Genomic DNA, 27,863 nt, shown 5'->3' with positions numbered 1-27,863 from the left:
AGGTCTGATCCACGAATTGTTAAGTGGCAGAATAGAATTATCAGGGAGAATACTTTTGCATCTTAGGATAACTCCTAATTTCTTGTAGCAAGAGGATCTAATTTTACTGAGATGCTCAGTCCATGGGAGATCCGAAGAGAAATTAACTCCAAGTAGGCACAGTGTATCAACTCGCGTTATTACCTTTCCTTTGAAGACGACATCAGGATGAGCCTTCATATTACAGGCCTTAGAAATTAGGAGCACTTTCGTTTTCGATGTGTTAAAACTTAGAAGCCATGCATCTGCCCATCCCTCAATTTTCACCAGGTCAGCCTGAAGCTTCTTGTGGGGTTCACTGGGATCTTCGTATTTTGCGATTGATGTTTTTGTTGTTGTGTCATCCGCAAAGTGGTGAGGTTTTTTTACAAGGTTGTCCCCTAGGTCATTTATGAACACCAAGAAAAGAGTTGGCCCAAGAATACTTCCTTGTGGTACTCCTGATAAAAATGGGTGTTCTTTTGATATGAAGCCATCGAGGACAACTTGCAACGATCGTTGACAAAGAAACTCAGCAAGCACGTCAAATAGTCGACCATAAATTCCACAGACTTTCAGTTTACAAAAAGTCCCTAGTGCCATACACGATCAAAAGCTTTTGCAATGTCAAAGGAAAGAAGGCGAATATCGTGTCCCTAGGAAAGGAGCTCAGTCCACTCTTGATACTGTGCAATCAGACAGTCTAACGTAGACCGTTCTCTGCGAAAACCGTATTGCGTGTCTGCCAACAACAGATGTGACTCAAGGTATTGGTAAAGGGTCTTATTAATGATGCTTTCATAAACTTTACCAACGCAGGACAGCAGACTTATCGGACGATATGATCCTACATTAGTAAGGTCAGACTCTGCCTTTAAAACAGGGACTACCAAAGCAGTTTTCTAGGCTTTAGGGAATAATCCCGCTGCAAAGCATTTTCTATAGAGAGAGGCGAGAGGACCAGCAAGTTCAGGGGCACATCTTTTAAGAATAAGATTGGGAATCTTGTCAGGTCCTGAAGCTTTGGTGACATCCAGCTGGCTTAGCGTTCTGAGCACCTTCCTAGTAGTTATTATAGGGCTGGTGATTTTTGCATCTGTTCGTGGTGGAAAGGGGGGAGGGGAGACTCCGTCGTCATCAAGTTGAGAGACCTTTGAAAAGGCTTGTGCAAGAACATCTGCCTTTTCCTGGCCTGACTGGATCATCGTCCCTTCAACATGAAGCGAGGAAGAATTGATGTTAATTTCGATGACGGTATGGCTTCTTTGATGACCCTCCACCACCGCTTTGCAGGGGCACTTTTCAGTTTGTCTACAAACTTGTGCTTGTAGTCGGCTCTAGCTTGACGTGCAGCTTCAACAGATTCGTTTTGAGCTCTAATAACAGCAGCCCGGTCCTCGTCAGATTCAGTTGAACGCCATTTCTTGTGAGCCTTCTTTCTAGCCCTGATTGCCTTTCTACAACCAGAATTTAACCATGGCTCATCTCGAGATGAGACTTTTACTGTTTTTTATGGAGCGAACTGCTCAATAGCCTCTGTAATCGCTTTTTCGTTCAGTGCCGCTGCTTTATGTGGAGCTTCTTTTGAAAATTTACTCCATGGCTTTGCCGATAAAAGTTTCGCAGACCATCCCAGTCGGTGCGGTGATACTGCCTGATGATCCACTCGTGCTTTAATGGTGGAGGTATTTTGAGATTTCCACGAACTATAACTGCCACAAGGCCGCTGGCAAAAGGGTAGCTTTCAACACTAAAGGAATCCGAATGATCAGTTAAAAAGAGATCAAGCCGGGATGATCCATGAGGCCGATGTAAGTGTCGAATTCAACAAGTTGTTCTAGGCCATAAGTAAGACTCAGGTCTAGCAGAGCTAAGCCTTCCGAATCAGTCGTACGACTTTTCAGCCAGTGGCCATGATGAATGTTGAAGTCTCCTTGGATTATTATACCTGATTTAGGGAACTTTTGTTTCACAAATTCCAAGCAATTTTCCAGATGTTCGTTGATTTTCATCTCTGGTGGGCTATAGACTGTACCAATAACAAACAATTTGTTTGATAGGTTACTTTAACCCAAAGGACCTCCTTGTTGGTAGGAATCAAAAGTGCCAAAAAAGGGATCTTATTTTTAAGGTACATAGCAACACCACCTCCACCAAAAGTCGAGCTTCTCGGGTTTTTGCGATCCAGCCTTAGCAGGGTGTAACCAGGAATGCTGACCTCACTATTAATGACACCAGAATACAGATTGGTCTCAGATACACAAATGAAAGAAGGAGAGACCTTATTCATCAAGTGCTGTAGATGATCCAACTTGAATAGGAGACCAAGTACATTGCAGTGGATAACAGTAAACGTGTCCGTAAGAATTATCTTGGGGCGCGCATTTGGTCGTCTACTGGAAGGAAGTCCGATCCGAGGCTGTTTTTTCCGTTTGGAAACTTGGTAAATACCGGCTGGATGGATTGGCCCAAACAGCGGGCAAAAGAACTCCTAAGACAGACTTTGCCTCATCAGATAAGGAACGGTCATAAGACCTCACACTTGACCTCAGCAAAGGTGGTTTTCCGTTGTCACTATTATTATGGCGATATTAATATATATTTTTGTTTATGTTCATTGAAATGTCACGATTCTTATCCTTAACGGCATCTACTGTTATACGTATAAAGTATAAAACAATTGGAATTGGCTGGCGGTTTCATTGTTAAGTTACAAATAGATTTGTTTCCAGACCGGATTCTACCTAAAACTATCTTTCTCTAATGGCTTTACTACAAAAAATGAAGTTTCAAGTAATCCAAATTGCGGCAAGCACCAGTGAGCTCTTTTGGAAAAGTATTAGTTTGGCGATTAGTTTAAATTTAACTTCTGGATATTAGTTCATTTGAGATAAGATCTTTTCTGTTTATTGAAGGAATATTTTTTTTTTGTTTATTGAAGGAATATGAAGGAATATTTTTAAATTCTTCCTTTCCTCGGGACAGGACCCTGGCACCATACTTTAAAGCTAAAGGCTCTGACCTGCATTCTATTTTATGCATATTGCTTCCCATCCAAAAGCTTTTGGGGCGAAAAAAAGCTTTAAAATAAGGCTTTCATTATCTTATTTTCGTCTTAAATTTTTTTTTTCATAAGAAAAAAGGAAAATTTCCAGAAGATTGCTTCCGGAACACAAATAAAAAGCTGTGACTCATATAAATATAGAATATTAAATTTAAGTCTCCCCAGATTTTATATTTTCGTTGTTCTATTTCCAGTTCTTTATTCTATTTTACACTATATAATTTGTGCTTGGGCTGATAAAATTGAATTCTTCTTTTTTCAGTTTTTTCTTTTTATTTTTGGAATTTTTCTCAATCACCAAGTAATGACCCAAATTAGAGATAATAAGGACCGCCACGTACACTTTTAGGAAATTTTACTAACCCACGCCACTCTAATTAAAATTTCATCTTCTTCCTTTCACGACTTATCTAGCTAAAATGGTTTATTTTACACCAGTTTATCCATATGTGTTTAATGATTGTTCGCTCTGGGCAAGTAACTTTATAACATGCTATAAAAGAACTTGGAAAAAAAAAATACAAAACTTATTTTATAAGAATGTTAATAAAGTGTCAATTTCAGAAATGGTTTTAAAATCAAACTTTAAAAAACAAAAAACACAGTGAGAGTAACTCATCTTTCTCGGCAGAAGCCAAATATAACGAAACTAGTCTAAAATAGTACCGACTAGTCCAACTAGACTAAAAATATAACTAGTCGAAAATAAAACGAACATCTGAAAAAAACCCAAAACTTTAAAATTGGTAAAGACTTAAAGTTGGTGCCGTAGCCACCCGAGTGGTTGGCGCGCTGGAATTGCAATATTGTGTTCGTAAGGGCAAGGGTTAGGATCCTGGTGTGAAAGATCATTTGGTTTGCAGCGGTTAGCGGTATGACTCTGTAAGCTCAGCCAGAGTCGACACATCTCCAAACGAGTACTTGGAGAAATCTGAGGGAAAATATTGAAAGCGTCGGATGAAATGCTCCCAACCAGGCATTGCACTCCCGGCCGAAGGCAGAGAATCAGGAGATCTGTACCTGCCCTATGCGGATCATTGTCTGCACGCAAAATAGTTTAAATTTCAGTATTATGTTTCAGCATTAAAATTTCAGTTTTGTATTTAGGCATGTGGGTGTTTCGGTTTGGAACAGATTTCCGGAAAGCACTAGGATGGCTGAGAGTGTGTCCTCTTTTATAAATAAGATAAGGAATTTCTTGATGAGTAGGGATGGGTGACGGGGGGGGGGGGCTGTCTTCTCCAAGTATTGGTCCGCGGTTCCCACGAAGTTTATTTTTTATTTATTTATAAAATTGTCTTTAATTAAAATTGTATTTCTCTCTGTGTATTTTGCAAAAATAAGATATTACCAAATAAGGTTTTTTGTCAATTAATATTTGAATAATATGCTGTCTTCTTGATTTGAAAATCTTTCTTCAACAAATAGTGAATTTCACAGTTATGGAGCTAGGTGTTCTGGAGACATATGCAGGAAATCCAGCAGAACAGCTTGTACATCATGTATTATTAAAGTTTCTGCACCGCGTGTTTGCAATGTAATCAGAGGCAACGCTGTAGCGTTGCCTATAGTAAAGGCCATACGGCTCCAATGTTTTATTATTTATTTATTATTTGTTTGTTTTTTTCTAGAGGCACTTCATATGGAAGGGTTTGTCGTAGAAACTTCAAAGGGGGCTCATTCGATTGGAAATCGTAGTTCTAGTGCCCTTTTTAATAGTCGAAAGTGATTGGAGGGCAACTAGCCCCCCCCCACGCCCATTATTCCCCCAAACACATCCAATCAAAATTTTGAGATAGCCATTTTGTTCAGCGGAGTTGTTTTCCAGATAGAAAATATATTTTTGAGGAGGAAACTCCCCCACAACCCTCAGGGCAAGGGTTGTAAGTTATGCCCTGGGGGCATATAAGGTTTTTTTAGAAGGCATTGTAGTAGAAACTTCAAAACAGGCTCATTCGAATGGAAATTCAAAGGGCTAGTCCCCTTTTTAATAGTCCAAAGTGATTGGAGGGCAAGTAGCCCCCCACGCCCATCATTTCCCCAAACTTATCCAATCAAAATTTTGAGATAGCCATTTTGTTCAGCGTAGTTGATTTCCAGATAGAAATTATGTTTTTGAGGAGGAGACTCCCCACAACCCTCAGGGCAAGGGTTTTAAGTTACGCCCTGGGGGCATATAAGGCTTTTATAGAAGGCTTTGTCGCAGAAACTTCAAAGGGTGCTCATTCGATTGGAAATCGAGAGTTCTAGTGCCCTTTTTAATAGTCGAAAATGATTGGAGGGAAACTAGCCCCCCCCCACGCCCATCATTCCCCCAAACACATCCAATCAAAATTTTGAGATAGCCATTTTGTTCAACGTAGTGGATTTCCAAACAGAAAATATATTTTTGAGGAGGAAACTCCCCCACAACCCTCAGGACAAGGGTTTTAAGTTACGCCCTGGGGGCATATAAGTTTTTTTTAGAAGGCATTGTCGTAGAAACTTCAAAACAGGCTCATTCGATTGGAAATTCAAAGGGCTAGTGCCCTTTTTAATAGTCGAAAGTGATTGGAGGGCACCTAGCCCCCCCCCCCCCCCAACGCCCATCATTTCCCCAAACTTATCCAATCAAAATTTTGAGATTTTGTTCAAAGTAGTTGATTTCCAGACAGAAATTATGTTTTTGAGGAGGAGACTCTCCAACAACCCTCAGGGCAAGGGTTTTAAGTTATGCCCTGAGGGCATATAAGGTTTGTATAGAAGGCGTTGTGGTATAAACTTCAAAAAAGGCTCATTCGATTAGAAATTTAAAGGGCTAGTGCCCTTTTTAATAATCGAAAGTGATTGGAGGGAAACTAGCCCTCCCCTCCACGCCAATCATTCCCCTAAACACATCCAATCAAAATTTTGAGATAGCCATTTTGTTCATCGTAGTTGATTTCCAGATAGAAAATATGTTTTGACGAGGAGACTTCCCTAAAACCCTTGGGGCAAGGGTTTTAAGTTATGCCCTGGGGAAATGTGAGGTTTATATAGAAACCATTGTCGTAGAAACTTCAAAAAAGGCTCATTCGATTGGAAATTCACAGGGCTAGTGCCGTTTTCAATAGTCGAAAGTGATTGGAGGGCAACTAGCCCCCCCCCTACGCCCATTATTCCCCCAAACACATACAATCAAAATTTTGAGATAGCCATTTTATTAAACATAGTTTTAAGTTCTGGAAATTAGGTCTTTGAGGATGACAACTGCCCCACGGCCTTCAGGACGAGGGTTGTAAGTTATGCACTGGGGCATATAAAGTTTTGTATAGACAACGTTGTCGTAGAGACTTCAGAAAGGGCTCATTCGATTGGATATTTAAATAGCTAGTTCCCTTTTTAATAGTCAAAAGTGATTCTAAGGCAACTGACACCCCTTCCACGCCCACCATTTCCCCAAACACATCCAATCAAAATTTTGGTATAGCCATTTTCTTCTACGTAGTTGAAAGTTCTGAAAAATATATGTTTGAGCAGGACACTCCCCCCAGAGTCTCCATTGGGCAAGGGTTACAAATTATGCCCTGGGGGCATATATGGTTCTTATGGAAGGAATGCTCGTATAAACTTCAGAGAGGACTCATTTGATTGGAAATTGAAAGTTCTAGTTCTCTTTTTAAGTGTTAAAAGATATTGGAGGGTAAGCAGCTCCCCCACCCCCAAACCCTTTCTCCCAAATGCATCCAATAAAAATTTTAAGATAGTTATTTTGTTAAAAATAGTTCAAAGATCATATAATAAAAATTACGGTGTCGACACAACTCACCAGGGCCCAGGGGAAGGCGTTTTAAGTTATGTCCTAGGGGGATATTTGGTTCTTATGGAAGGGATGCTTGTAATAACTTCAAAGAGGGATAATTTGATTGGGAATTGAAAGTTCTAGTTCACTTTTAAAGAGCGAGAAGATATTGGAGGGCATCTAGCCCCCCCCCCCTCCAGGCTCTTTTTTCCTCAAACCCATCCGATAAGACCTTTGAGATAGCTTTTTTTTAAATAGTTCAAAGACCATATAAAGAAACTCAGGGGTCAAAACAGCCCCCCAGGGCCCGAGGGCAGGTGTTGGCTTTTGGGGGTTCATATTGAAGGGATGCTCGTAAAAATTCAGAGATGGCTCATTTGATTGGAAAGTTAAAGTTCTAGTTCAGTTTTTTAAGTAAAAAGAGATTGGAGGCCCCCCCACGCCCCTTTTTCCACAAATGCATCCAATAATATTTTGAGATAACCATTAAGTTAAAAATTGCTCAAAAGTCAGATAACAAAAACTCAGCTGTCGTTACAATCCCCAAGGGCCCGGGGGCAGGCGTTGTAAGTTATACCCTGGGGCATATATTGTTCGTATGAAAGAAATGCTCGTATTAACTTAAGAGAGGGCTCATTTGATTGTATATTGAAAGTTCGAGCTAACTTTTAAATAGTAAAAAGAGATATAAGGGCAGTTAGCCCCCCCCCCCCATGTCTTGTTTTTCAAAACTCTTCTGCTAAAAATTTTGAGATCGACATTTTGTTAAAAAATAGCTCAAAGGTCGGATAAGAAAAAATATGGTGTCAATAGAACCCCCCAGGGCACAGGGGAAGGCGTTCTAAGTTATGCCGTAAGGGCATGTATGGTTTTTATGAAAGGGATGCTCGTATAAACTTCATAGAGGGCTCATTTGATTGGAAATTGAAATTTCTAGCTTACTTTTTAAGAGTCAAGAGAGTTAAGCTATCCCCCCCCCACGCTCTTTTTCCCAAAAACCGTCCGCTTATAATTCTTAGAACCCCAGTGTTTTTTAGTTTTTTCAAAAATTGGAAAACACAACCGCCCCCCATAGCCCGGGTTCTGAGCGGTTCAAGTGTTGTCCCGGGGGTGACGATCGTTCTTATGAAAGAGATGTTCGTATAAACTTTAAAGAAGGATCATGTGATCAGAAACTGAAAGTTTTAGTTCCATTTTTAAGAGTCAATAGAGGTCCCAGGACAACTAGCCCCCCCCACACCCTTTTTCCCCCAAGCCCATCCGATAAAATATTATAATACCCATTTCAATAAAAATAGTTCAAAGGTCAGATAAGAAAAATTCCTGTGTCGACGGAACCCGCTAGGACCCAGAGGCAGGCATCATGAGTAACACTCTAGGGACACATATAGTTCTTATGGAAGGAATGCTCATATAAACTTCGGAGAGGGCTCATTTCATTGGAAATTGAAAGTTCTTGTTCACTTTTTAAGAGTCAAAAGAGATCAGATGGCAGCTAGCCCCCCTTCTCCACGCCCTAAATGCATCAGATAAAAATTATGAGATAGACATTTTGTTAAAAATAGTTCAAAGTTCTGATAACAAATATTTCCGGTGTCGACACAGCCCCCCGAGGGCCCGGGGGTAGGCGTTGTAAATTATGCCCTGGGGACATATATGGTTGTTATGGAAGGGATGCTCGTATAAACTTCCTAGAGGGCTCATTTGATTGGAAATTCAAATTTCTAGCTTACTTTTTAAGAGTGAAGAGAGTTAAACTATTCCCCCCCACGTTCTTTTTTCCCCAAACCTGTCCGCTAAAAATTTTGAGATAGCCATTGTTTTGGAAATTTTTCAAAAATTATATAACAAAAACGCCCCCCAGCGCCCGCGGGATAGGCGTTGTAATTGTTGTCCTGGGGGCTTATCTCGTTCCTATAAAAGGGATGCTTTTATAAGCTTTAGTGAGGGATCTATTGATTGGAAATTGAAAGTTATATTTAACTCTTCAAGTGTCAAAAGATATGCGAGGGCAACTAGCCCCCCCCCCCACACCCCCTTTTTTCCCCCAGCCCATCCGATAAAATTATTATAATACCCATTTCATTAAAAATAGTTCAAAGGTCAGATAAGAAAAATTTCTGTGTTGACGGAACCCGCTAGGACCCAGAGGCAGGCATCATGAGTAACACTCTAGGGACACATATAGTTCTTATGGAGGGAATGCTCATATAAACTTCGGAGAGGGCTCATTTCATTGGAAATTGAAAGTTCTTGTTCACTTTTTAAGAGTCAAAAGAGATCAGATGGCAGCTAGCCCCCCTTCTCCACGCCCTAAATGCATCAAATAAAAATTTTGAGATAGACATTTTGTTAAAAATAGTTCAAAGCTCTGATAACAAAAAACTCCGGTGTCGACACAGCCCCCCCAGGGCCCGGGGGTAGGCGTTGTAAATCATGCCCCGGGGACATATATGGTTTTTATGGAAGGGATGCTCGTACAAACGTCCTAGAGGGCTCATTTGATTGGAAATTGAAATTTCTAGCTTACTTTTTAAGAGTGAAGAGAGTTAAACTATCCCCCCCACGCTCTTTTTTCCCCAAACCTGTCTGCTACAAATTTTGAGATAGCCAGTGTTTTGGAAATTGTTCAAAAATTAGATAACAAAACCGCCCCCCAGAGCCCGGGGGATAGACGTTGTAAGTGTTGTCCTGGGGGCGTATATCGTTCTTATGAAAGGGATGCTCGTATAAACTTTAGAGGGGGCTCATTTGATTGGAAATATAAAGTTCTAGTTCAATTTTTAAGAGTCAAAAGATATGCGAGGGCAACTAGCCCCCCCCCCCACACACCCTTTTTCCCCCAAGCCCATCCGATAAAATATTATAATACCCATTTCAATAAAAATAGTTCAAAGGTCAGATAAGAAAAATTCCTGTGTCGACGGAACCCGCTAGGACCCAGAGGCAGGCATCATGAGTAACACTCTAGGGACACATATAGTTCTTATGGAAGGAATGCTCATATAAACTTCGGAGAGGGCTCATTTCATTGGAAATTGAAAGTTCTTGTTCACTTTTTAAGAGTCAAAAGAGATCAGATGGCAGCTAGCCCCCCTTCTCCACGCCCTAAATGCATCAGATAAAAATTATGAGATAGACATTTTGTTAAAAATAGTTCAAAGTTTTGATAAGAAATAACTCCGGTGTCGACACAGCCCCCCGAGGGCCCGGGGGTAGGCGTTGTAAATTATGCCCTGGGGACATATATGGTCGTTATGGAAGGGATGCTCGTATAAACTTCCTAGAGGGCTCATTTGATTGAAAATTGAAAGTTGTAATTCACTTTTTAAGGGAAAAAAGTGATTGGAGGGCAGCTTGCCTCCCCCCACTCCATTTATTTTTTTCCCAGAGGCACTTCATATAGAAGGGGTCGTCATATAAAATTCAAAAGGGGCTCATTCGATTAGAAATCGAGAGTTCTAGTGCCCTTTTTAACAGTCAAAAGTGATCAGAGGGAAACTGCCCCCCCCCAATTTGATGTAGCCATTTTGTTAAAAATAGTTCAAAGATCATATAACAAAAACTCCTTTACGCATGGTCATTTCGTTAAAAATAGTTCAAAGGTCAGATAAGAAAAACTCCTGTCAACACAGTCCCCCCCAGGGCCGGGGAGGCGTTGTAAGTATTGCTCTGGGGGCATATATGGTTCTTATGGAAGGTATACTCGTATAAACTTCAGAGAGGGTTGATTTGAATGGAAATTAAACGTTGTAGTTCATTTTCTCAGAATGAAAAAAGATCGGAGGGCAACTAATCCTTCCCGCCCTCCACGCCTTTGGGTGTATCGGATGGACAAACCCATCTGATAAAAACTTCAGGTGATCATTTTGTTAAAAATAGTTCAATCATCAGATATTAAAACTCCAGGGTCGACACAATTCCCCAGGGCCCAGGGACAGGCGTTGTAAGTTATACTCAGTGGATATACATCAAATATTCAATTTGATGTTGTTTATACTTTCCAAGATTGTTCAAGACGCATATTGTTTTCAGTAAAGCGCCAATGACGCAGTAGGTTTTAGACTTTTACAGTGAGAGAAGGAGGGCATACCCAAACTCTTATTTGTGGTGATTTTGTTCGTTTCAAGCTTGATTTGCATATTCAATTTAAGTTTCAGTCGTTTTAAGATTTATTGATTGATTTACATTAGTATCTATTGTATGTTTGTTTACATTGATTGTTTATTTAATTTCTGTTCGTTCTGATTTTCATTTATGCTTCCATAGGAAAATATTTTTTTTCGTTTTAAGCTTGATTTTCATATTCAATCTAAGCATTAATCGCATTAAGATTTATTTATTCATTTATACGTATTATTACTTGTTGTATGTTTTTGCTATGGTTGTTTATTTAATTTCTGTTCGTTTTGGGTTTCATTTATTCTTTAATAGTAATTTCTGGTCGTTTTGAGTTTGAATTTTAAAAGGTATTTGTATCTGCTGAGCTTAAGTTTAAAATGGCCTTTACTTTCTTTGAAAAACTTATTTTTCGGAAAGTTTGTTTTGATTAATTTTTGTTCGTTTTTGATTGCAAAAAATTTCAAGTTTTTAAATATTCTTTATTTCAAAATCAAACTTAAAAAAAAATCAAATATTCATCAAAGTATCAAAACTGATATTAAAGTAACAATATCAAAGGGAAAAAATGGGTTTGTGTCAACCTCGGACTTTTTATTATCTGATGTTTGAACTACTTTTCACAAAATTGCTATCTCGAAATTTTTATCGGATGGGTTTGGGGAAAAGGGGCGTGGGGGACTAGCTTTAGCTTCGGTCTGTTTTCACTCTTTAAAAGTGAACTAGAACTTTCTATTTTCAATCAAATGATCCCTCTCTGAATTTTATATGAGTATCCTTCTATAAAAACCATATATATCCCCTGAGTATAACTTACAACGCCTGTCCCTGGGCTCTGGGGAATTGTGTCGACCCTGTAGTTTTAATATCTGATGATCGAACTATTTTTAACAAAATGATCACCTGAAATTTTTATCAGATGGGTTTATCCATCCGATACACCCAAAGGCGTGGAGGGCGGGAAGGGTTAGTTGCCCTCCGATCTTTTTTCACTCTGAGAAAATGAACTACAACGTTTAATTTCCATTCAAATGAATCCTCTCTGAAGTTTATACGAGTATGCCTTCCATAAGAACCATATATGCCCCCAGAGCACTTTTTCGGAAAGTTTTTTTTTAATTAATCCTGAGAAACGTTCATGAGGCTACCCACATTGTTGCATTCAAACCCTGGGTGAAAAAATTCTTCTTCGCAAAAATTCATTTTTTTTCTCTTATCTATTTCTCTTTCCTTTCTTTGAGTTTTCTTATATCATTATGTGGATCTAAATATTGTTTACCGCTTTGTGCTTACAGCTTTGCATTTTGTTTACAACTCTGGCGTTTTCCATATTTCTTTTTCATATTTCACTCTTTCCGGTTTGGGCAATTCACACTGAGCATATCCTTAACATGTCTTCAAATAATTTCCTTTCGTCTCTTGAATATTCCATTATTAGAATAACACATTACTAGAATATTATCGCAATCTCTTGAATATTCCCTATATTATTTTTCTTTTTTATTAATCTACAAAATATGGTTTAATTATCAGGAGAAATTTGGTTTACTTAGCCTTGAATATGATGAGAACCATTGCATGGATGTTCCTGGCATAACTATGAGTCATGTCGCCTTAGCTAAAATAGTACCGACTGTCAAAGATTGGTTAAATAATTTATATACAACTCATGAATATATTGATATTGGAAGATGTGTGCCAAGATTTGCAGGAAGTCCATGTACCTGGTCCTATGAGGCACTTTTTTCACGTACCTGGTAACGTACCTGGTCCTTATCTTTTTCCACATGCTTACAGAGCGGTGTAACTATACTTCTTATATAAAAAAAAAAAATTATGTTCACTGTGCACGGTGCAAGCATTACACCTGCTAGTTAATAAGATCCCAAGGACTTTCCACTCAGATGTAACAAACTATGTTGCAGATTTTTTGCTAAAAAAAAAATTTACTTTGCTAAGTTTTAGGCCAATCTTGTGAGCAAAGCAATTTATAATTTAGCTCATTGATTGTAATATGAACTTACTATAAAAAAAGATCACTAGGATAGGTTACAACAGCATGGGCATTAGATTTATCAATCGAATTTAACAGCCCCCCTCCCAAAAAAAAAAATGGTTCCTACTGTTTAAGAACAGTTATAAATTCGTGTCTTTAACCCCAAATTGTTCAAAAATACGTCAACAATACATTTTTTCGAAATTTTTCAACAATACATTTTTCCACAAATGTGAAATCTATAGTACTGCCCAATGTCCCGGTAAACGTTGGTATACATTTTTAAATAAATGTTTAAAGGAGCCTTTTTATATAGAAATTTTTCCAGGAGAATCTATGAGAATTTTGTTCATTTTGCCAAAATTTTGCCAACACAAAATTATATAGCAACTTCACTTTCTTTTTTTTATGGAGTACAAATAACGCCAAAATAAAAAAAAAAGAAAGAAATGCCCTCTGGAGCCATCTTAATTCTATTCATTTTCTTATTTATTTTGTTTTTTTCGTCGTTTGAAAATTATGAAGCTTTCAGGGTAGTACCACATCCTCGTCAGTGTTGCCATGCTGAACCATGAAAATGGCCAAAACTGATTAGTTAAATCTGACTAGGCTTTTCGTCCATAAAAATTCAAGAATTAATAATTTGTTGATTACCAAAGATAACTATAACTTCAAAGAAAAGCTACACCTTCTTAAGCAGTGTCGTGCCATGTATTTTTAGCTTGCTTTTTACTTATTTTTCATTTTTCTTCTTTTTTTTCTATTTGGCACCAGCTACTACCAAAAAGACTTTTAAAAATGTATATATATAGTTGTGTAATTTTCCCCTTAATAAATTAGACCAATCAATTTTCACATTCACTGTCCTAGGTACTTTAAAAGAATTTATCTACCTCAATCTTTTAAAATTTCCTTTAATGTTTTTTTTCTTCTTTTCTTTTCTTTTTTTACTGTATGCTAGTGTTTATTCTCCTTCATCTTTATTTCCTATTTATTGTTTTATTTAGGGTATTATTAGTGGTTCTTTTAGTGCTTTATTATTGTGTTGTAGGGCCCAAAACAAGCCAAGCTTCTTGAGCCAAATAACGTTTTTATGTTTGTAATAGTGCTTTAGTATTAATAAAATGATTGATTGATGATTGAAATTAAAACAACAACATATAAGAAAAACCTTTTTGATTGTCTTTAAAAAGCCTTAAAAGCCTTGGCAAAGCCTATAATGGCTGGCGTCACCAGCTAAGAAGCAATTACGACAAAGTGAACAATGCTGAGTCCTTCTATGACCGAAATAAAAATTATTAACATCACCATGTACATCTTTAGAGGCATTATTTCATTACCGCAATTGAATAAGAAATTCTTATTCCTCCTTTTAACATTTGGGTCTATCTGTAATTCGGCTCATTAAAAATTAAACTGACAAAACATTGTTAGGCGGCTTTTTGGTAATACGGCAACAGGCCTTTTGTCAACGTTCGTGGCATTGGGATCATTTTCAGCTACTAATTGAGTATCTTTATAAGAAATTTGACAACGTGAGTTTACCAAATATAAGACTGATTTATTAAAAACAAAAATTCCTTCTTACCTTTATCATGACTTTCTTGAAAACATCTCTATTTATAGTACATTTGAACAGGGTTCTTTCCTTAATAAAACAGAAAGTGTCAATTAACTGGCCATCAGTGTGGTGGTAGTCCCAAGATCTCTGTGCTCCTCCACAAACAATAGATGTCATTGTTCGCTCTCCGCCTTCAGTTCTTATGAAGAAATGATTCTGAGAGCAAATAAGAATAACAATATAAAATAAAAAAATAATATAAATAAAACACACATATTATCTTTGTATCAACAGACGGGAAAAGAAGAGGCAATTAGGAAAACTAAGTTAGATGGAGACTATTCTTGACCATGATTTCGCAAGCTAGGGCGGGGGGGGGGGGGGCAGTAGTTTAGAAAATATTAAACGTTTGTATGAAGAATGTTTTATTTATTTATACAAAAATCCGAATAACAAGTAATAAAATTAAGCTCTACCAACAAAAGGAAACAACTAGGTCAGACTCAAATTACTAGTCAACAGAGGAGGATATTAAGACAACTAACTTGATTTTTAGCCTAACTGGGGGGGGGGGTAAGAAAGCTGAAACCTGTTTTAGACTGGTCAATACAAGGTGATCCTTCCCCCACTGGTGCTTAGGATTTTGATACATATTATTTAATAGTTACGAGTCATAATTGAAGGAATTTTCAAATTGTGAACCAATCATTAGATAAATTTTATTATATTATGAATGAAAAGCTTGATCTTTTTTGCCCATATAAGAGCCCGAGAGGAAAGAAACTTACCCCAAAAAAACCTTGGATAAATGAATCACTTTTGAGATCTATTAATGAGAAAAATCGTTTATATAAAATTAGAATAAAATATCCCACGGAAATAAATATCCCGCGTTTTAAAAATTATAAGAATATGCTGGTCAGGATCCTGAGAGTAAGTGAAAGACTTTATTATGAAAAATCTTTTCGAAATTCAGATTCCCCTAGAAAAACTTGGAGTTTGATTAAAGATAAAATTGGAAGAAATAAAAAGTTGTTACACCCTGAAGTGTTATTTGATATTAATGGTAAAGAATTTAGAGGACCACAAGCTGTTGCTAAGAAGTTTAGTGAATATTTTGCTAGTATTGGATCATCTGTTGTTTCAGGAGAAGTTGACCTTTCTTCCCCAAGGTCGCATAAAAAATATCTACCGCCCACTGAAGATACGAGCATATTTATGGCCCCGGTTACTTTTGCAGAATTTCAAAAGGTCATTAAGAATTTAAAAAATGGTAATTCATTGGGATATGATGAACTTTCAACTAATTTGCTAAAAAATATTGCAGGTGTAATTTTTGAACCATTGCTTCATATTTTAAATTTATGTATTTTCTCAGGTACATTTCCTAAAAGATGGAAAATTGCACGTGTAATACCATTGCATAAAAAAGGAGATAAATCTGATACAAATAATTATCGTCCTATTGCAATTTTATCACCATTGTCTAAAGTATTGGACAAAATTTTAAAAGGAAGGATTACTAATTATCTAGATAAAATAAATTTTTTTACCAAATATCAGTTTGGATTTAGGGCAGGCCATTCGACGGAACAAGCAGTTGCAGCTCTTGTATTAGAAATAAATGACTGCTTAGATAGTAATTCTCATGTATCTACTGTTTTTTATGATGTTAAAAAAGCATTTGACACTTTAAACCATGAAATTCTTTTTGATAAAATGGAAAATTCCGGTATAAGAGGGAAAGGACTAGATATAATAAGATCATACCTTTATGGACGTAAAATCGTGGTAGATGTTGATGGACATTTGTCTAGTTTAAATGATCTTGAAGATATTGGTGTCCCACAAGGATCGGTATTAGGTCCGCTTTTATTTTTGATGTATATTAATGATCTTCCACGATATTTGCAGGGAAATAATGGTCTTGCAATTTTATTTGCAGATGACACAGCTGTTTCTGTTAAAGCGAAGGATTCATCTACATTAATTCAAAATTTGTTTAACACTGTTAGTTCAGTTAATCGATGGTTTGTTTCTAATTATTTAGTACCGAATTTTAAGAAGACTGAATTTATGGTTTTTGGTCATTCAAAACGTGCTACTAAAAAAATTTCATGTCAGGAGCTTCAAGTTGGTGAGCATAAAATACGTAGAGTTCAATCGTATCGTTATTTAGGAGTTTTTATTGATCCCCTTTTGTCATTTCAAACTCATATTGATCATTTAAGGGTGAAACTTTCGCAAAATATTGGGTCTATGTATCGTTTGCAACATATTTTTCCATTTTAAATTTTAAAAATAATTCATCATTCTTTGATTGCTCCTTATTTAAATTATTGCAAAATTATTTATTTAAATACTTTTTGGACGCATATAAAACCCCTACAGATCCTTCAAAATAAAGCAGTGAGAATACTTGGAAATTTTTTACATCGTCCATCAAAACTTAGAGATGCATCGGAAAATCAAACATTATTTCTTTTCTTGAATTTATTAGATCTGAAACATATAAGAGAACTTAATATATCAATATGGCATTTTAAAATACAAGATCCTAGTAGTTATTTTTATGAAAAATCTCTGTTGATTCTGCCCCCTCCTTCGGCTCTTAGGTGTTCTGGAACATATCGAATTCCCTTTGTTAATTGTGAAAGATCTAGATTTTCAATTAGATACCAAATACCATTTATTTCAAATAAATATAGGCTGAAAGATAGAATTCAAATTGAGGCATCATTTCGGCAAATATCAGTTCTAAGGAAGAAAATATTAAAATTATGTATTGACCTGTGATGGTGGAATAGAAATTTTTTTATTATTATTATTTTTTTTTTTTTTTATATTTGTTACCCATGTTGGGATAGCCTTCCGTGCCTCACTTGTCCAGCGTTTGTTTTCTTTATGTTTGTTATGTTTTTTGTTTTTTTTTCTTTAACCAGGTTTTTTTTCTTTATCTCTTTTGTTATGATGAGAAAATGTTTTTTTGTTTTGTTTTTTTTGTTTTTTAACCAATTTTACGAGCTTTGCTCTCTGTTGGGGGTATATGTTTTTTGTTATGTTGAATTAATTAAATAAACAGTAAACAGTAAACAGTTTAAATGATAGCCTAATTTGAAAATTCGAGACTTTTAAGATTTCGTTTCTTCGTTCTAAAGCAGATGTAGGAGATAGCCCCAATTTAGCTCCTTTTCTTTCTTCAGGCATACACAAAATTTATCCGTTGCTTTCTCACAAAATTACTGCCTGAGGCCAATAGAGCTACGCACGCTCCTCATCGATCCTAATCTAGTCAAAGCTTCTCTCTTTACGCCCTCCCAAGAAGTTCCTATTTCCCTTGAATCTTTTCTTGCGACATCCACCCATCCAAATCGGGGACAACTTCCTTTTCATTTGGCCCTAGACGGCTGACCAACAAGGACAATGATTTGCAATTTGTCATCCTTCGTCCACAAAACGTGTCTTAGTCATCTCAACCTTTGTCTCTTTATAGCCCTCGAAAGCTGGATTGAACCACATTTTTCGTACAGCATACTGTATAAGATACGGTCAGTCAGTCGAGTACCAAAAACAATCCGTAGACTTCGGTAGCATAGTTCTGAATAAAACGACTTATGAATATCTTTCTTCATATTCATCATGGCTTCTTTGAGTCTAAAAACATTCCCCGTACTCTTGTAAACACCCTTTTCATTAAAAAACTACAAAGAAAAACCATTTTTATTTGTAGTTTAAAAAAACATTTTTTTAACTTAAAAAAATACATTGAAAAAAAAATGCTTAGAAAAAGCATTTTCGTTACGTTTTTACGAGCCGGAAAAAAATGTCGGCAAGAGCGATTTAAACTCTGTACCCTCCCCCCCCCCTGGATACGGCCTTGACAAGAAATCAAGAGAAAATGCAAAATTGCTTGGCTTGTGGAAAGTACGAGCATTCGAATTGCCCGTTCTCAACAAGTTAAGGCTTACAGGCCGGCTGGTATCAATACAACTCTTCCTGCTTTCTCTAGCTGTTTCCTCCACTAGGTAACAGTACAATTAACATTTCCTATTATATACCAAAATAAATCAATTCTACATCCCTGCCACATATAGCAGATGTTAGTTGGTTTCCAGAATTGTTTAATTTGATAATGTGACTTTCATCAAGAATGAACCCCTTTTCGGGGGTGTCTTGGGCGGGGGGGGGGGTGAGTTTGAGACAATGCATTTGCTGGAACTCTTGCTCATGTCTTGTTTTTTCTGTTCACATTATTGGGAAGTCAAGAGGTCTTCCGAGAATCTAACCAATAAAACCCACATCTTCGGATATATGCTTTTTTAATCAAATCATATGGCAATTATCAGAAATAATAGGACAATTCGCAAAATATACAAATAAAAACCAGACAAAATAAAAGATTCCTGATGCATGCATGCAACTAAGAGGTGGGAGACAAAGCGCAGAAGTAAAGGAGTCAATATAACAGTACAATAATTACGCAACAATCTACGTTGGAGTTGGAAACGCATTGATCAGAACATAAAAAATGCGATTGATGTTTCTACGTTTAAGAGTGTAATTAAGAAAACGCTTTTTAAGAGTTTAATATGTGTTTTTTGGAGGTAGGGATGTAAATGGATAATAAATAACTATGACTTCTCAGGGCATGAACCATTTGATGAAATTGTTTGTTAAACGGTTTATGGTGTCGATTAGGAATTATGCATTAAACTGTTAGTTTTTTTGTGTTGTTTTTTTTCTAATTTTGATTTTAGTGTATATTTTGCTACCCTCTTGGACAAGTTTTTTACTTCTTTGCGTGGCCTTTAAACTGTGGTTGTTGTCTATTTGTTTTAATAAATTTCTCTCTCTCTCTCTCTCTCTCTCACTTTCTCCCTTCAATCTGATTTTGTTTTGTCACTTGTGAATGTTAAGTAATTTCTACGAAACCCTAAACAGATATCAAACATAAACTAAAAAATGTACAAATTAATAATCAACATCGATTTTAAACAATTATATTTGTGACCTCAATAAAAAAAATTAATAAAAGGATATATCTTAACAAATAAATAGGCTGGACTAGGGTATAAAATATTTTAAGAGTAATCACCTTGATATAAACATAATTTACTATGGTATTTTTTTTTTTTTTTTGCAACCATGTATTCTCTTAGCCTTGAATATATACTTCACGTTTTTTTTTCAAATGTATCTCTTCTATCTTCACACTGTCATCTAAGCATGGTATTTCGTCTTAACAGCCCTCAAGTTCTTGATGATCTTGAAATAAAATCTGTTATGACATTTTAGAATAGTTCAAAGTTTCAGGAAGTCCCCTAACTTGCCCTTCTTCAACATTTTGGGTTTGCAACCGTTGCTTCTTGCTGACAAAATTGCTAATGAAAACCTGAAGATACAACATTAGCGATCCTTTCAAGTCACACAACCTCATTCGTCTTAACAATCCTCAAGTTCTTGACGATCTTGAAATAAAATTGGCTTTGAAAGTTTGGAACAGTTTTGCTTCTTGCTGACAAAATCGCTTATGAAAACCTAAAGATACAACACTAGCCAATTTTCAGCATGAAAACGTAGCCCCAACTGCCAAACCCTCAACAAACACAAATGAGAGCTGAATTCAACACTTTCACGGAAATGTGTACCAAAACTTTTTCTATCTTCTCCTTTATTACGATTTTTTACTATGAAACTGACTTATTACGCCTACTAAAACATATATGTATATCTAGCACTGTTGCAGAGCAACACTACTGTGTTTCTGAATTTGGCTAAATCTGCAGCAATTTTCAGGAATAAAATACAAATCTCCTTTTTCCAGCCTTCCAAATAATATAAACAATAATAACAATTTAAATATCCGAACTCAGAAAGTAAACGTGTTAGTGATTATTTAATGCCAGACTCCTATAGAGTATGAAATTGTATCTTTGAGTCCTGAGGTCATAAATTTCCTTTTTATTTTTAGGACATAATTTTGGAAATATCAATGTCGGTATCCTAAATTCCGAATTTCAGTCTTTCATGAGACTTTCGATTCTGATCGAATTTCCTAAAGAATTTCATACATATGAGGCTGGGAAACCCAGCCAAACATTACAGGGTTATTTGCCTCCCACCACGCATTGCACTCCCGGGCTTAGGCAGCGAATCAGGAGATGGGTACCTGCCCTACACAGACCATAGGTCAGCATACGAAAAGGTCGTAAGAAAAGAGAGGCTTTGAACCATAAGCAGAATAAAACAAGTCTAGCTGCGGTCCTACTCAAAATTGGCTGAAGGGAAGGGGGAGTTTACAGAATCTTATTATCTGCAAATTTACTAGAAGTTGTTACTGTACCTCAGCCTTACTTGATAGAAAGTAAAGGCCAGTATCATATATCTTCCCATGGACAACCCGGACAAAATTTAACTTCTGCTGGGAACATGAGGAGGGGACGGTCCCCGTAACTCCCCCCCCTCCATAGAAGGGGGGTTACAGGTGTTGGCCAAAGACAAAACAGGCGAAGGCAAAAGTAGTTGCCCAGCAACTACTTTTGACACTTAATAAGAGCATTAGAATTTTCTGCTTCCTACTGAAGCATCCTAAGTTTCTTTAAGAATGCTTTCCATACAAAGTGGTCATTAAAAAATGAATATATAATACAGTGAAGACACTCGGCTCTTTACTAAGGCAACGGTAGTACGTCGCCTTTGATACGTTTCCCTATAATATTTTTATATTTTTTCATCTTTTTCTCCTTTTAGGGATTGACTTTAGCTGTTGTATGACTGCATTTTTTTATAATAATATATTTATTACATGTTTATTATATATAATATATTTATTGGAAAAAACACAGAATTGTACTCACTCCATAAAAACCAAGTTGAATATCATCTTGCACAAATCTTGAAATCCATCCATTTTTCTCATGCACTTCAGAGAGTAGAACCAAAGTATTGGTCTCTTTATCAAAATGGAATTTTTTTACTGAGCTGTCTCTACCAGCAGAAACCACTGTGCCACTATCTGTGTACATCAAGTCGCTGACCCCTTGTTTCCCATGCGCGTGTTTAAAGAAACATAGGGGTGCCTAAAATTCGAAATGAAAATTTTGATGCATGGAAAACTGCGGAGAACAAAATTGGACATATTGAAAAGAGAACTTATCAGCGGTTTAGCCATGATTCTATTCTAAAAGGGTTCTACACCAGTTTCCGTTTTACACTCAATAAGAAAGGACGAATACAACGACACAGTACGTAACTTTACCAATTTGAGGGGAGCCGTCAAATCCTTGACCTTTCCCGAGGTCCATGCATGATCTAGCGGCAATAAATAAAGAATAAGAAAAGAGTTATTTAATGAAATAATCAAGCAATTTTGTCCTATTAAGCATAGATCACTGCATGAAGATCCGTTGAAAAGGGGGAGAGGGATAAAAGAAGAGCTCGGCATACAAAATAAAAAAAAATGGAATTAGTATTTTAAAAGGCCAGCGGTAAAAATAATACAGAATAAAACAACATTTTGAACGGTTCAAAAAAGGGTATTAGAAAAAGAAACGAAAGAAGGAAGAGTAACCAAGTGATTCGCATAAAAAATCAACAAGGGATTTATAAAATCTAAATTCATAAGCAATAAATACAAACAAATAAATAAAGGGTTTCTTGAAATTACAACTAGATCGGTACACCAAGATCCGTAAAATAATGAAATTGAGAATTATTAATAGCAAACATAAAAATAACTAAATTTTAAACGGCCCTAATAAGGGTAATAGAAAAAGAAAGGAAGAAGAAAGAGCAACCACAGGTTTCTTATAAAATGTAAACAAGCGATTTCGTGCAATTACAAGAAAATGAGTTCATTAAAATCGATAAAAAAATCGAAATAATATATACTCATAGAAAAAAAACAAAAATAGGCATAACACATATATGTAACAGTAAAAAGAATGCCACAGCCCCCCCCCCCCCTCCCTACCCTCAAAAGAGGTATATACAAAAAAAATACTGAAAATGTAAAGGCATTTGCTTATATCATTACGGTGGGAAATAATATTCTAGAATATTAGAGAGAAGACATGTGAGAATTTCAACAAAATATATGTACTTTCTCATTATATAAAACCATATGTCTTTTTTTTGGTACAATACATGGCTAAATTAAGGTTAGGATTACTGACAGTGGTGAAGTAGCATGTTAAATAACAAGCAGTGGTATACCAAGGATGAAGAGAGAGAAGGGGAGGAACAACATCAGAACTTACAGTACGGTTTTTAGAAATTAAAAAAGTAAGGCCAACTTTAAAATAATTTCTGCGTTAAATTACGACTATAAATGTTTCTTCCGATCCCTTCTTATAGCACTTACGTTGTAAAAAAAAGGCTGCTTTAGATCTTTTGTGTAGACATTGGGTTTCCTTGATACTCCACATTCAGTACATTACTAGTCTCAGGAGGAGCTGAATTGTCTAGAGTTAAATTGTGGCTCCTAAGCGCAATAGAATCTCTAGAAACTTTAGATTAAATTTTAACTTACTACATATCCTAACTAGATTGAAAAAAAAAAAAAAAGTGGTTTGACCCTAGTCAGTACGTCTATCAAGAGTGACTTAGGTGTTTTGAACACGTCTACACACAAAGACGGTATCTCCATTTAAGCATTACTAAAGAATCAAAGGGGTGAGTAAAAAGTAAGATCTTTAAATAAGGACTGGAATGAGGATGAAGAAACAATCCTAACCCTTTAAAAAGCAAAACTTTAAACAGGGGGGAATAATGAATGTTAATAAAACTTTTGGCCTGAGGCTGCAAAAATTTTGCAGTAGTATGAACACAATAAGCTTCATGTCCCTTTTGCAAATTGTTGGTATGCTATTTTTCTGCGGTATTACGGTTTTAATGTTTCAACGTGAGACGCCAAATGTCCTGCCACTTGGTAGCTGAAATTCAGATTTTTTCAGCCTCCGAATTATTTCTCAAAATTTATTTCTCTTGTTTTTCTTTTAGACTAAATATTGCATTGAAAAGGCGTGAATAACTGAAGAAAATAGAAAGATTTCCTATTTTTTGAGCAAGTTTAGATGGTTCTTTATGAAAGAGCCTACGTAATATGCGACTCAGTGATTGGATGGATCTCAAACTAATGAATCTGATGATATGAGTATCTCGTTCTTTCCGTGCAACACTTGTAGCTCGTCGCAAAATCGCATGGTTCACAAGGAACATAAACCTTGATATTTAATCAAGTTAATATTAAATTGATTTGATATCTTAACAAGCTGAATGGCATTCTCATTAAAAATAGCTCGTTAATATTGACAGATTTCAATTTGATTTGTTATCCAGAATAATCTTAATTTTGCAAATTCCCCAATTGACATTGGCACATTAGTGTACGTAATAAGAGCAACTCATCCAGGAAAATAGAATTGGACTCTTTAGTCTTTTACATTTTTCTTTTTATTTGGCAATTCGATTAAACATATCTAGGGTTGAATATGACTTATTATTGTCTTTACTTTGCCTTACCTAAACTAACCTTACCAATTACTGCAATAAAATACATAAAAAGAAGCTCCCGGCGAAAATGAAATAAAATTTGCCACTAGATAGTGATACTCCTTGAAGACCATGTGCGTGCAAAGAAATTTTTCTTTGCAGACAAATTTCTGCAAAGAAAAAATTTCCCCGATATTTGTTCAAAGACGACCGTTTTAGGGAGAGTAAGCTAGAATACATCAAAATTGGATATTTTAGAAACAAAAGACATGTTTTAAATATTTTTTTGAGATATTTTTTTGGGCACTTCACCCTACAAATATTTCAAAATGTCCACAAACGTATAGATCATTATGGCTATTGAAAGATATGCATTTTCGTGACGTCACTCTAGAAATGCAAAAAAAACAAACAAGATAATTCAATTGCCAGCTGAGTATTTGCCGGTTCTAGGATGTTGACGGATGGTTCCAGGATGTTGACGTGCAGAGATGTAATTCAATCCCGATCGTCGATAGTGTGATTCGATATTGTGACTGCCGATATTGTGTCTGGTGACCCAGACAGCAAACTTAGAAACGCACTCTTTACTGCTATAAGAACATAGTTGGAATTATGTAAGTTAATAAGTCATTTTTTGCGTTTAAGGGAAGGAGGAGGGCCTCATTTCTGTCTGGTCAGCACAAAAGACTATTTCAGAATATCCACATACGTTTGTCGTATTATGGCTACTAAGATATGATCCATCTCTTGATTTCAATCTAAAAATGTGTTGAAGTCGTAAAAAATTCAATTACCAGCAGAGAATTTATCTGTTTCAGAACATCGACGTACAGAGATATATTACCATCTCGGTCACCAATAATTAGATTTGATGTGTCAGCAATCCAAGCAGCAACCGTAGAAACGCGCTCTTTGCTATTAGGAAGCTCCAACTTTGCTACTACGTTAGCTGTACCGGTGATTTCATCTAAAAGTAATCATTAACGAAATACTCAGAATCTTTACTAAATATTAAGTAAAACTTAATATTTTTATGTTGATTAATAGTAAACCTTAATACAGAATATCTATTAATATTAAAAATATTGATCATCAGAAGAAATACGTATCCATAATATTAATGAATTTTAAAGTTTGATATCAAATGTTAAAATTGAATTTAATATTAATGTATGACTAAATATTAATTAATATTTTACTAATGTACTCTACAAGATATTAAGAAAATGTTTCATCTTAAGGAAAATGTTGCTTCAGAAAAAGAATGGTAAGGGGTTATTGCAGGGGCGTAATTTTCTATGGAACAGGGGGGCCAACCGCCCCTCCCAGAACTCAGTTTACCCCCCCCCCATACCCTAGTTTGCCCCAGTGTTGCTTCATAAAATGAATGGTAAGGGGTTATTGCAGGGCGTAATTTGCTATGGAACAGGGGGGGGGGGGGCAACCGCCCCTCCCAGAACTCAGTTTTCACTGTCATTTTCACTTTATTTGGGAAAATTGGCTCCAACTTTGCCCTCTCCCCCCCCCAGGATTTTGACGAAATTACGCCCCTGGGTTATTCCAACATGGCTTTTGCTCAAGAGTCATTCATAACATAAAAGGTCATATGTCTTTTTTCTCTACACGATCGGTCTGGATTTCTTGAGAGAAAATGGTTAGAGTCGAATCACTGTGGTTTTATGGAAGGTATGGATCTCAGGCCAGATTGATGATTATGACATTATATTTTGGAAAACTGCGTATAATTTTTGTCTCAGAACAAAAGGAAGGTCAATCCTTGTGCAAGCACAATCCTTTGTGCTTGAGCAAGAACCAACAGTGTGGGAGTTGAAGTGAATTTTGATGGTCTCAAAGAGACCTCATCGGAAGTTTTTCCACCGAGCTTTTGCTTCCCTCAGCCATGTTTAAGGTTTCGAATGGAAAAATCCGTTCTAGTAGGCAATTGGGTAGGCAATAGTTTTAAACTGGATTTGGACTAAAGCCTAAAAGTGCTGAAAATTGGTTCCATTGCCCAATCACCAAAGTTTTTTTTTCTAATAATAACAAACAGAAAAATACAAACATAAAATAAAGGATCATTTTCCCTCGGGAACCAAAGTGATGCCATCTACAACTATTAGGCGTTTCGATCTTCCTATTTCCTACGTTTGGGACTCGGGCATAATAAACACATCAAATCCTGCTAAGCTTTAATATTCCTCTCGTTAGTAAAGACCCTTAACCTTTGCTCTTTTTTAGTAGTGCATTAGAAAGTTGGCACGCAGCAAGAAAATCAGCTTTTGACCAAAAACAAATAGACTTCTTTTCTTTATCTTGATCAATAGTCCTTGATGAGCTGACAAAAGAATGTGAAATCAGTTTTTCGTACAAATGTGAAGTTCGTTATAAAAAGAACATTTTGAAAATTTAGAAGGATTAACAATTTCCATGTTGTGACAAATATAGGGGAAAACTGATAATGTAAAGGTAAAGGTAAAGAATATGGTATTGGACTTTAAAGTCCCTACTGGCGGTGCCGATCTCCGTTTCTCGGTCCTTCAGCCATGATGTGCGATGGGGGTTGGGGGCCAACCATTCTGTGCTTTCGCACACCCGTCCTATTTACCTACCCCAGATTTCTCCGGGTACACAGTTAGAGCTGGATTAACTCCGGCTGAGCCTACAGATTCACGCCACTGACCCCCCTCCCAAACCAAATAATTGGATACACTAGGATTTGAACCCTCGCCTTCTCGGACAAAGAATCCTAAATCCAGCACACCAATCCACTCGGCTAGGACGGATCAAACTGATAATGAATACGTGAAAAATAGTTTAAGTCCTGAATCGGAGTAAAAACGAGCTAGTTCCAGTATGCATTTATCCCCCCCCCCTCTGCTAACTCTTTAGAAGAAATGCAGACAGGTAGCACCTTACTTAAATAAGAATGGGACAAAGTGGGCCCCGCGGACTCTCCAACATACCAACATATGACCTCATTCAAGTGCATATTTGTTGCAGAATCCATAAACTCATTGTCTAACTTTTAGTCCTTTTTTACTATTAAAGTTTTCATACTCTTTTTCACTCCTTTGAGCCTCAAAACTCTCACCCCTGCTTTCTAAAAAAAATTATGATCATACGTTTGTTTTAGATATGTTTTACGACTATTTATCGTAGTTATAAGCCCAGTTCTAATGGATCAAATCAGACGGAAAATTTTCAAAATTATGGTGACCAATGCCTAAAACATATGATAGACGATTTTGAAAAGCAATTAGGTTTAGTCATAATCGACGCTTTAGAAACCGAAAGAGGTTACTCGTTATTTTGTATGGGAATTATTACCTGAATTTGTTTCTTCGTTCTTCATTGTCGCTCTTTTTCTATTTCATTTTTTTAGTTCTTCCTTTTTTATTCGTGGGAAATCCCTGAACGACAGCAATACCATGTACATTTCTTCCCATTGGCAGACATGGATCTTTTTTTCATTGATTAAAACGAAACTTTCCGAAAAAGAAGTTTTTCAAAAAAATTAAAGACCCGTATTAAGCTTAGGACGAGCAGAAATAAAGTCCAATAATAAGTCAAATTCAGAATGACCAGTAATTACTATTATAAAATAGTAATAGCAAGGCATCCTCGGAGGCACAGTTATTAGACCTTTCAATTAGTTTGAACAAAATGTTTTTTTTTCAAAATTTTAATCAGTTGAGGGGAGGGTGCATTTAAAAAAGGAAAGGAGAGGGGGCTGCTTCCCCATAAATCCTTCTTCAACACCCCTCTTAATATACCCTGAAATTTTCAACTGAACACCCTCAGGCCGTTCCTTAGATATTTCTGATATGCCCTATTGACAACCAGCATGCAC

The 27,863-nt window shown here is 36.4% G+C and overlaps 1 protein-coding gene across 3 annotated transcripts in view; it reads right to left on the bottom strand.

The window, feature by feature from the left end:
* LOC148951500 (tRNA (34-2'-O)-methyltransferase regulator WDR6) overlaps positions 1-27,863 on the bottom strand; it is a 79,122-nt gene that overhangs the window by 11,694 nt on the left and 39,565 nt on the right. For all 3 annotated transcript variants that reach the window (XM_089090296.1, XM_089090298.1, XM_089090297.1), the window contains 3 exons: positions 24,808-24,980; positions 21,376-21,597; positions 14,546-14,734 (listed from right to left, as the gene is read on the bottom strand). In XM_089090296.1, the coding sequence (XP_088946422.1) occupies positions 14,546-14,734; positions 21,376-21,597; positions 24,808-24,980 (584 nt within the window). The remainder of the gene's footprint in view (positions 1-14,545; positions 14,735-21,375; positions 21,598-24,807; positions 24,981-27,863) is intronic.

The sequence above is a fragment of the Artemia sp. Qi Xiang Cuo genome, chromosome 6 (assembly GCF_049724085.1).
Source record: "Artemia sp. Qi Xiang Cuo chromosome 6, ASM4972408v1, whole genome shotgun sequence".
NCBI lineage: Eukaryota > Metazoa > Arthropoda > Branchiopoda > Anostraca > Artemiidae > Artemia > Artemia sp. Qi Xiang Cuo.
The sequence above is the reverse complement of the archived record's forward strand: the minus strand, read 5'-3'. Positions and strand labels throughout refer to the sequence as shown.